At 63.0% G+C, this 10,778-nt stretch overlaps 1 protein-coding gene across 1 annotated transcript; it reads right to left on the bottom strand.

Moving 5' to 3' along the window:
- Positions 1-428: 428 nt before the first annotated feature.
- LOC135182604 (laminin subunit beta-2-like) lies at positions 429-10,690 on the bottom strand. Its single transcript, XM_064156905.1, has 33 exons — positions 10,524-10,690; positions 10,208-10,371; positions 9,972-10,107; positions 9,717-9,790; positions 9,416-9,604; positions 9,277-9,340; positions 8,294-8,496; positions 8,086-8,206; positions 7,601-7,789; positions 7,347-7,526; positions 7,158-7,270; positions 6,970-7,049; positions 6,757-6,892; positions 6,432-6,587; positions 6,188-6,315; positions 5,990-6,107; positions 5,682-5,874; positions 5,426-5,569; positions 5,071-5,302; positions 4,802-4,965; positions 4,498-4,722; positions 3,728-3,942; positions 3,538-3,634; positions 3,094-3,466; positions 2,838-3,022; positions 2,520-2,761; positions 2,249-2,452; positions 2,016-2,160; positions 1,487-1,694; positions 1,259-1,400; positions 991-1,167; positions 759-918; positions 429-681 (listed from the first exon to the last, which is right to left on the bottom strand). The coding sequence occupies exons 1-33, from the start codon at positions 10,564-10,566 to the stop codon at positions 545-547; spliced, it is 5,337 nt and encodes a 1,778-aa protein (XP_064012975.1). The 5' UTR covers positions 10,567-10,690; the 3' UTR covers positions 429-544.
- Between the last annotated feature and the right edge of the window lie 88 nt (positions 10,691-10,778).

The raw sequence follows: 10,778 nt of genomic DNA, 5'->3' as shown, positions 1-10,778 counted from the left end.
CACGGCCGGGGGCGGGCAAGGGCGCGACCCGTCCGGGGGCGCTCCCACGGCAACGGGCTGGGCGCGCCGCTGCTGCGTCCCGGGCCGGCTCCACGGCTGCTCCCGTCCCCGCCGTGTGCCCTACAGCAGCGCCCAGCTGCCGCACAGCCGGCCCCTGCCCCCCACACTGTCGGTCGCCCTGCCAGCCCTTGGCTTCACGGCCTGCACGTCTGTGTCTGCTCTGTGGGTCGCTGTTCGGGGCCTATTGGTCTAACCCTTTGCTCCGCAGCCCGTCCCCCACCCCGCAGCTGGTCTATGGCCCCGCAGTGACCTACATGCGGCGGCTAGCAAGTGCAAGCAGCTTCCATCCCATGGGCTTAGGGAGGCCACCGTGGGGCTACCCCGGGAAGCCACGGGGCCCCGTGGCACAGGACCGACGAGAGGCAGTCTTGCTTTGTAACTTTATTCACGCAGGGGGGTGCGCGGCAGCCCCCACCTGCCCACTGGGGCAGGCAGAGGCCAAGCAGGGGGCAGGGTGTTTGGGGGTCTGGGCCCCTCCAGGAAATCACTGGCAGGTGTTGTAGATCTGGACCTGCTGGTTGATGGAGGCCAGCACCTCCCTCATCTTGGCCTCCAGCCCACCCAGCTGGGCAGCCTTGGCGTCCAGCACCCGCTCGTTCCTCTCGTACTCCTCCTCCAGCACTGCGAGGACAGCGAGGACATCGATCAGCCCAGCCCCTCGCCGCTGCCACTCCCCAGATTCCCTAGCCCAGCCTCACCTCGCAGCCGCTGCAGCTTGCCCTGGGCATCCCGTAGCAGCCCAGCAGCCTCCTCTCGCAGCTGTTGTGCTCGTCTGCCTGCTTGCTGTGCGCCCTGCGCCCTGTGCTGCACCAGCTCCTGCGCCGTCCGGTAACGGTCCCGCAGTGGCCCCTCTAGCGCCTGCCGGGCAGCCGGTACGGTCAGTAGGACACTACAGGATCATTACGCCCTTCACACTTTTCATTCACCCACCTGCTTGGCCTCGCCAGCTCGGTCCTGTGCTACACCAGCTGCTTCCTGGGCACGAGTGGCTGCCAGGCTGTTGTTGGCACGTTTCACCTTCAGGGAGTCAATCTGTCCATCCAGGAGCCTAATCCGTCCCATGGCACCTGCTAGCTGCTGCTCTGCACTTGCCGTCTGGGTCTGCATCTGGGTAGTGTGGCAGATAGGCATGGTCAAGGTGCCCACGGTGTGGAGAGGGTCCTGCCCATCCCCGGAGTAATAGGCATGAGGTTCTTACAGTGCCAAGGGCTCTCTCGCTGTGCTGGATGTCACCAGCAGCATGGTGCAGCGCCTGCTCTGTCATGCTCTGGGCTTGCTGTGCCTCCTCTAGAGACTGCTGCACTGCCTCAGCTGTGCTCCGCACCCCTTCTGCCCGCAACCTGCAGCCAGGGCAGCACTGCCTCAGAGCCAGTCTGGCCTGGCAGGTCACTGTGCAGGGGCTGCAGGTCCATGTCCCCAGGCTCACCTGGCTTGCTGGGCATCCTGCAGCACCTGCCTGGCCTGGCGCACATCACCAGCTGTCTCCTCCAGGATGGCATCAACCCTAGCCAGGCTGCGCACCCGTGCCTTGATCTCCTCAGCCAGGCGGTGGATCTGGGCCGGTGCAGCAGGGAGTGACAGCTCCAGCACCCGGCTGGCCACCACCTCGATGCTCTCAGGATCAGCTCCTTCCTCTGTGGGCAGGAGCCATCAGTTTGTCCCCTGGGGCACCCTGGGGCAGAGGGGACAGGTGGACCAAAGGGTGGCGAAGGGCAGAGGGGAGCTACCGGGAGGGAGCATGGGGCATGACAAGGGATGATGGGGATGATCAAGGGGCAGGGCACATGCAATGCAGCATGGTTCAGGACTGTGTGGTGGAAGGGTGCTACAGCCCAAGTGCAGTGCAAGAGCCATGTAATGCAGCAGAGTGCAGGTGCAGTGCAGGTGCAATACAGGTGTAGAATCACACAGTGCCAGGCAGCGGTGGCAAGCCTCCCTGGCACACCAGCACTCACGGCTCAGGAAGGCTTTAATGTGGCTGATGAGCTCCCGCAGCTCCTTGTTGGAGCTCTCCACACGGGCCCTGATCTGGTTCGCCTTGTCCAGGGCTGCCTGTGCTCGCATCTGGGCCTCATTTGCCTTTCCCTTGGCTTCAGCCACCTGAGCGGGGTCAGAGATCCTCAGTGCCCTGCCCAAAGACTGGAGGGCACAGCCGAGCCATTCCCACCAGCACTCATGTGCCTCGCACCTTGTGGGAGAGCTGAGCCACGTCACCAGCAGCCTGCTGCAGCTCCTCTTGGGCAAGGCGTGCCCGGTCCAGGGCGCTGTCAGCCGTGGACACGGCCCCACCACAGCTCAGACCCCCACAGCGCCGTCTCCCGTCCTCATCTCGGCAGCCAGCTCCCCCGCAGGGGCTCTCAGCACAGGGCACGTCACCCATGGCACCGCACACCTGCAAAGCAGCACTGGATTGGGACGGCTCTAGGCGCCATCCTCCCTGTCCCTGTCCCATATCCCACCTTCTCATTGAGTGGGTGAAGGCTCAGTGCCCGCGCCCTCGCTGCCAGGTCCACCAGTGCCCGTCGGCTGGCTGCATTTTGACGATTGAAGTCGTCCCGCCGGCTGGCCAGGAGCTGCTCGGTGTGGTGCCGGGTAGCTGCTGAGGTGCTGACCGGGCTGGGCACAGCGCGGGTGGAGGCATCTGCCCAGCGCTCCGCCTCTCGTGACTCCTCATAGGACTGGCGGAAGCTGTCATAGGCACCTGAGGGGGGCAGGAGCACCATCAGCCCTCCAGCCACAGCCCCACTGCCCTGGCCTGCCTCTGCAACGCAGCTCACCGAGAAAGTTGGAGGTCTTGAGGGCGTGCAGCCTCTGCTCCAAGTCCTGCAGGCTGTGATTAAGGGCACGTGCACCCCGGTCCACTGCACTCAGCACATGGCTGGCATTGAAGTTGGCATCCTGGGTGGCTGTCAGCTCTCCCTCCAGCTGTGTCAGCCTCTCCGTCGCCGCCCCAATCTGCTGCCTGCAAGGGAAGAGGGTGACAACCCACCACCAAGGCCACCCTGGGAGCCAGGCCCCATGCTGGGTGCTCACCGCAGCCCCTCCATGGTGTGTGTCAGGTGGGTGGCTGTGGCAGCAGTGGCATTGCGGGCAGCCACCACATCATGCACGGTGGCCAGGCTCTCCTCCAACCGCTGAAAGGTGCCACCAAAGGCACTGGCAACCCCAGTGTGCTGCAGGAGGCTGGCACGCTGCTCCAGTGCCCGGATGCGGGCAGCCAGGTCCTGCACCACTCGGTCCCAGTCCCCGAAGCAGGGGTGGCAAGGCTGGCAGGCAGGGAAGGTCCCGGCAAAACCTCGAGTGCACTGGTCACAGCGGACTCCAGAGATGCCAGGCCGGCAGTCACAGTGGCCGCTGCTTCGGTGGCACTGGGGACTGGCAACACCACGGGGGTCACAGTCGCAGGCTGCAGGGAGAGTGATGTCAGGGCACTGTGGGGCCTGCCACAGTTCCCTAACCCACACCACCAGCTCTCACCTCGGCACTGCTGCCGTGGGTCACCCCAGTGGTGCTCCTGGCAGTCAGAACAGGTCCGGCCCCCGAAGCCTGGCCGGCATGAGCACTGCCCTGTGAACTGAAAGACACAGCATGGCCAAGGCTGGCACTGCTGCCACAGTTCCCTAGCCCATTCCCATCCCCCCCATACTCTGTCACTGCTGTGTCTCACCTGGTTGCAGGCAGATGTCAGAGCATATTGGGGATGGCAGGCACATGGTTGGCAGCCCTGCCCACTGCTCAAGTTCCAGAAGTTGGGGCTGCAGCGGTCACAGGTCTGGCCCTCCACATGGGGTAGGCAGTGGCACTGCCCACTGCGCCCATCACACTGGCACTGCTGTGGCCCGCATGTGCTGGGAATGGTGCCCAGTGCATTACAGGAGCAACCTGAAATTAGACGGGTGCTCAGTGAGGACAGGGATGTGAGGATAGAGAACAGGCAAGAACAGGGTGGGGATGAGACTGGGATAGAGATGGGAGGTGGCACAGATGGTATGGGGACAGAGGCAGGAATAAAACTGGGATGGTGATAGGTGATGGTGGAGGCAGGATGGTGACAGACTTGACAGGGACGTGGTAGGAACTGGACAAAGATTGAGTGGGAACAGGATAAAGACCATTGATGAGCATGAGATGGAGATGGGACAGGGACAAGATAGAGTCAGGGACAGAGTCAGGGTGGCAGTGAGGACGTGATGGCAATGGGGACAGAATGGGCATGAGATGAGGATGTAGGTGGAATGGCACAAGTTTGGTATGGGGACAAGGATGGCATCACAGTGACAGGGCTGGGCAGAGGAGACAGCCCAGAACAGGGGAGGGCTGCAGGGACCCCAGACTGCTCACCGCAGCACAGTGAGGTGACAGACACAGGCGTGCGCAGTCCCCAGGGACATGTCAGGCCCTGGAGGCAGGTCTGTCTGCACGACTGTGGGTACTCACGCCTGCAGCTGTGCCGCGTGGCATCCCCGTAGTATCCAGGCTGGCATTCAGCACAGTGGGGCCCTGCTGTATTGTAGAGGCAGCGCAGGCAGTGCCCTGTGCGCCGGTCACATGCCTCTGGATCCGTCACATCGATGTTGTCGTGGCACTGACAGGGCAGACAACGCCCACCAGGCTGCAGTGGGTCCCCATAGTACCCAGGGGCACACTCATCACAGCGGGGTCCTGCCAGAACAAAGAGCTGGTCAATAGCTGAGGAAGGGGAATCTGCGAGGGCACTGAGCATGTTGCTGTGGACACCCACCTGTGTATCCGGGGCTGCAGTGACAGACAACGTGCCGAGAGCGGCTGTCCTGGTAGCAGGAGGCGGCAAAATAGTGGGAGCTGCTGGGCCCCTCGGGGCAAGGGCAAGGTCTGCAGTGCTGCCCAGAGCCCAGTGCAGGGTTCCCAAAGTGCCCAGGTGCACATCTGAGGACAAGCAGTCAGCAGGACCCAGGGCTGCCAGTAGCACCCTGGCCCGATCCAGACCTGCTGGCAGCATACCTTCCCAGTCTGGGCACACACCCCACATACCTCTGGCACCTCTCTCCATCTGTGTGGTCACGGCAGCGCAGGCAGCTGCCTGTCTGGGGGTCGCAGCTCTCAGCATGCCCATTGCACTGGCAGGGCCGGCACATGGGGAAGCCCCAGTGGCCGGGCTGGCAGCGGTCGCAGCGCTGACCATGGGCACCTTCACGGCAGGAGCACTGCCCTGTGATGCTGTCGCAGACAGCGCTCACTGAGCCCTCGCTGCTACACTGGCATGCTGAAAGGCAAGGCACCCACAGTGTTTGACTCCAGGCTGCAAAGAGCATCCTTCCCCAGCACCCCAGCCCTAGGGTGCCCCAGATCCTCTTAAGCTGGGCTGGCATAGCTTCATGGTACTCACCTCGGCACCCATTGGGCCCGAAGCCAAAGGTTCCTGGGGAGCAGCGGTGGCAGCGCCGTCCCATGACATTGGGTTTGCACTGGCACTGCCCACCCTGAGGCTGGCACTCGGCACTGACTGAGCCCTGGGGGTCGCATAGGCAGGCTGTGGGCAGAGAGTGGGGTGAGCCACAAGTGCCGCAGGGCATAGGATGGGGCATGGGACAGGGTGCAGGACTAGACATGGGGCATGGGACAGGGTGTGGGGCTGTACTCACGCAGTGCCCCGTCATGCAGGATGGCTGAGAGGCTGAGCAGAAGGCTGGAGCAGGGCTCAGCCACAGGCGAGGGCCCTGCAGCATGGAAGGGCTGTGCACAGCGGTACCGCTCAAAGGTCTTCCGGCGCTCCATGGAACCAGGGTCACCCGCGATGAACATCTCCAGTGAGGAGTAACGGGGCAGGAGCACCAGCTGGAGGGGCAAGATAGTGGGGTGTCACGCCCGTCTCTCCTTATGTCCCCTATGGCCACATCCTGCTCCCTTGAATGGTTGCTGTCCCCCACCACACTGCCCAGCTGCCCCTCACCGAATCAATGAGCACATTGGCAGTAGGATCCTGACGAGAGGTGGCACAGCCCAGCTCCAGGCGAAGAGTGTAGGAGACACCCTGCTCCAGGCAGATGGGCTGGGGCAACACCACGTACCTGGGGGTGCAAAGCAGAGTGCAGGTAGCTAAGTGCCTCCCACAAACCCCAGCACAGCCCAGCCCCAATGAGGTACTCACCTGGCACCAGAGGGGAGGCTGGTGGAAAGCTGATCATCAGCTGGGATGGTATTTCCACAACGGCTGCTGGGAGAGACAGGACTGGGGCGCAGAACCCTCACGCTCACCTCCTGCCAGGGCTCTGGGTGCTGCCAGCAGAGAAGGGGTTGTGTCAAAAAGCCTTACTGCCCAGTGCTCCCCTGCACTGCCTCCCAGTTTGATGATACATCTCACCACCAGCTTCGCCATGACCACTGGTACTCACCTGGGGCTCGTAGCGGATGATTACATCATACTCCATGGAAAAAGGCACGTTGCTCACATGGAACTCCACCCAGCCACCTTCCAGCATGCGGGCAAAGCCTGTCCCTGTCCACGAAGCTGGGTGCTCTGTGGGGGGCTCACGTTCCACCACTGAGCCCTGATGGGAGTGGGATGCAGAATGAGACCCCAAAATTGCCTTGGCTGGCAGGCATCACTCCAACCTGCTGCCCCCCTGGAGCAGTGCCTGTTGGCCTGGGAACCCTGCAAAGAGCTATTCAGTGCCCTACTCTGTCTGATGTCCTCTCAGAGCCACCTTCATCCCTTACCTGATGCAGCTGAGCATCCTCAGCCTCATAGGTGTAATGGTCCAGGTTGATGTGGTAGTAGCCAGGCTCCACCCGATCACATTGTCGTCCCACCATGTGGCTGCGGCACTGGCACTGCCCTGTCTCCATGGAACACCTAGTGCCCCAGCAGAACCATCAGCCTCAGTGCCAGCAAAGAAGCCCCTCATGCCCTGTATTCTCATAAAGACTCACAGGTTGTTGCGGGCACCTCCTACGTCGCAGTTGCAGGGCCGACAGCCTGGGAGGTCGTGGCTTAGTCCCCAGTGCTCAGGCTGCCAAGGACAAGGGTGTCAGGGAGCACGTGGTGGAAGTGCCACAGTCTCAAGCACCATGCACAGCCCCTGAGCACTATGTGTGGGCCCTAGCACAGCCTTACTCACCAGACACTGCTCACAGTTGTGCCCGGTCACTAGCCGCTTGCAGAAACACTCACCGCCGACAGGGTCACACTGGCTGCCCTCAGCCACTGTGCCACGGGGGTCACACTGACATCCTGCATGGAGAGCCAGAAGTGTCTACTGGGGTCAAGCCACATGCCTGGCCCTGGCTGGTGCTACCCCAGTACCTACGCTGGCAGCCTTGTGGGTTGGCAGAACTGAGGCCAAAGAAGGCAGGTTTGCAGCGGTCGCAGCGGGGACCAGCCACATGCTCCTTGCAGCGGCACTGCCCCGCAATCAATCCACGGGCTGGGTCATCAGCGCTGTCACACAGGCCCCCGTCCAGAGAGCCATCGGGGTCGCAGTCACAGGCTGGGGATGCAAACAGGGTCAGCACTCTGAGGGCCCCAGGCCCAGCCTGGCACCGTCCATACCCTGGCACCAACCTCGGCACACTGTGGGGTCCCGTAGGTCCTTGCTGGGGTCCTTGTAGTAGAAGGGCTTGCAGAGATGGCAGCGGCGGCCCATGGTGTTGTGCTGACAGCCATCACACACAGCCCCACTGACATTCCCAGTGGCCAGGAAGACAGCCATGTCAAAGTGGCACCGCCGCGAGTGCTCATTGCAGTCGCAGCCTGCAGGGATGGCATTGCAGCATGGCACATGGCACCCTAACGCCTCTTATGTTAGGCAGCACTCTCAGTACCAAACCTCTACAGTCCTGCCTTCCCTTACTCCAATATGCAGTGCCCCAACCCTAAACATCCCGGAACTGCAGCCTGCATCATCCCAACCCACCCTCAGATGGTCTGCAACACGTCATTTTCCCTAACCACATCCCAGCATGCAGCATCTCAAACCCCCTAGCATGGCACAGCCTGCCAGCCCTGGCACCAGGATCCCTGTGCCAGGAGTCTCACGGGGTACTCACGGCGGCAGGCATTGGTGCTGGAGCCCTCAGCTGGGCGCCAGGGCAGGTCATGGTAGAAATCCTGGCAGCGCTCACAGTTCAGTCCTTGTGTATGGTGCTTGCAGACGCAGCGCCCGTGCACCTATCAGGACACCATGGTGAGGGGCTGTGGGATGGGGCAACGTAGCTACTCGCCTCCATCAGGGTACATGGGGCCAGCTTGCCCTACCATGCCATCAGTGGTGGCAGGGGCTCCACTGAGTGGGGCGCACTCAGAGGCATGCCCGTAGCAGAAGCAGTTCCCACGCATCACCAGCTCATAGAGTGCATAGTAGTACTTCTCCTGGATCTCACGTCGCGTGTCCAGCAGGTTGTCCCCCAGTGTGTGCAGCTTAGTCAGGTTTACACGCAGGTTGGTGACACGCAGCAGGTCTGGAATCAGGAGAGACCCATACTGGCACAGGGCAGGTGGGCTTGTCCACACACCACTTGGCTCTGTGGGGCACATCTAGGGCAGGCTGTGCTTGGCCATGAGGGCTGTAGCTAACTCGACAGAGCTGGGCATGGATTGCACCTTCAGGCTGTGCATGGCTTGGCTCACACACATGTGGTTGTACATGGCCAGGCTGGGCTGCATGAGCCACACTGGTTTGGCTCCCATGCAGAGTTGTGCATGGTCAGGCTGTGCACAGGCTGGAGCCCTGCAGCATCCCTCAGCAGATGCAGGCTGAGAGCCCACCAGTGCAGAACAAGTGGACAAGGACACTTTTCTGAGCATCAGGGCTGCATGCTGTGCCTGGAGTACATCTCTGCCCAGGCCCAGGCCCTGGCAGGACAGAAGGAAGCTCTTCAGGACTGCAGCTTCCCAGCAGCCCTACCCTGCAGATTCCTCCCTCTTGCTCCCAGACTAAATTTAGCCCTGGGCGATTAACCCACTGCATCCTGCACCCAGACCAACTTCCCTACCCTGACACCATCCTGCACTGCAGCCACTACTTGGCATTGGGCTCAGCTCTGGAGCAGCCATCACCCTCTGTAACCCCAAACTTTAGCTGCTCCCACAGCAGTGAGGAATGGGGTGAGCCCTGCAGAAGGCACTCCAGAAGCTTGGTCCAGTCCTGACCCTGCCACGGGGCTCAGAGCAGGGAGACAGCCGAAATAGCTGAGCCCAAAATAGAGCAGCCAGGCAGGAGCCGGGGGAAGGCAACTCACTCTGGATGGCAGAGCTGTAAGGGTCCCGGATGGGGATGGCGGGGTCCAGCACCCGGTAGATCACCTGGAGGGACAGCAAGATGATGAGGGGAGACCACGGGTGTCCCTCAGCCCTCCTGGGGTGTTGTCAGGGCCTCACCTCCCCCTCAGTGGAGGGCTCGATGTCAGAATAGCGGGACTCGCAGATGACATCGTCAATGCGGCGCAGGGGCCCACGAGGGATGTTGGGGAAGGCAGTGGCGCAGTCGTAGGCGAAGTAGCGGTAGACCTTCCAGGTGCGCCCGAAGTCGGCTGAGCGCTCCACCAGCATGGCCGCAGGGCGGAACGTCTGTGGGACACCCAGCTCAGACATAGGCCAGCCCTGCATGCCCCATGGACTTCACCCCATCTCATCCCATCCTGTCCTGTCCCACCATGGGTACTCATGTCCCAACACCCACCTTGAAGGTCATGATGAGGTGTGTGAAGTGGAACTCGGCCTCTAGGTCCAGCTGGATGCTGACATGCTCCACGCCTGGGGACGGCATGCACGACTGAGGAGAGCTGCCAGACGTGGGTCTCTGGGGTTCACCCTCCCCACCCGGCCGCCGTCCAGGGGCGCGTCTGCAGCCGCTGTCTGAGTCACACTTCCTCGGGTGGGAGGAAGGGAAGGAGAGCCCTCCCGGGACACCTCACTGCCCCCACCCACTGCTCACCATTCTCGGACTGCCACCAGGCTTTTTTGGGGCGGGGAGCGAAGGTAGTGACCACGTTCTCGATGCGGTGGCTGTTGGCATTGGTGCGGGCATCATAGGGCCGCCGCGAATCACAGACGAAGCACTTCTTCTCCTCCTGCAAGAGGGAGGCTCGGCAGTGTGTGTCCATCACCGTTCTGTGCCCCCAACTCCACCCAGTCCCCCTGGCCCCCCATGCTGGTCTGTGTGCCGCTCACCTGAAGGTGGCTGACGATGCAGTAGTGCTGTGGCCGACGCATCCCGCAGGTGGAGGTGGCACTCAGGCGGGGGGCTCTTCCCACCAGCAGGTCCCCGGTGGCAGGGTAGCAGCTGCCGCGAGCACAGCCCTGGGGGGAGTCGGGAGCCGGGGCCCTGCCCAGCCCTGCGGGGGCAGCGGGCGATTGAGGTAGAGGGGGACGGGACGGGGGCCCGGGGCCCCTTCCGCGGCCGCCCGGAAACGTGGCGGCGGGGCCGGGATGAGGACCGGGGTGGGGGGGACCGGACAGGAATGGGGGATGGGGGGCGCGGACTCACCGACTAGCAGCGGCAGCAGCAGGAGGGCGCCGGGACGCTGCATGGCGGGGCGCGACTGGAGCGCGCAAAGGGGGCGCAAAAGGCGCGCAAAGAAGGCGCAAAGTGGCCGCTCGGCAGGTGCCCCACGGTCCCGTCCCGTCCCGTTCCCGTCTCGCCCCGCCGGTTCCCTTCCCAGTCCCGGTCCCTCCCGCTCCCCCCCCACTCCCTTCCGAGCTCGGGGCTGCGCGGAAAGCGCGGGGCGGATCCGGAGCAGGG

The sequence above is a fragment of the Pogoniulus pusillus genome, chromosome 16, assembly GCF_015220805.1.
Source record: "Pogoniulus pusillus isolate bPogPus1 chromosome 16, bPogPus1.pri, whole genome shotgun sequence".
Lineage (NCBI taxonomy): Eukaryota > Metazoa > Chordata > Aves > Piciformes > Lybiidae > Pogoniulus > Pogoniulus pusillus.
This window is presented reverse-complemented; position numbering and strand designations above follow the sequence as displayed.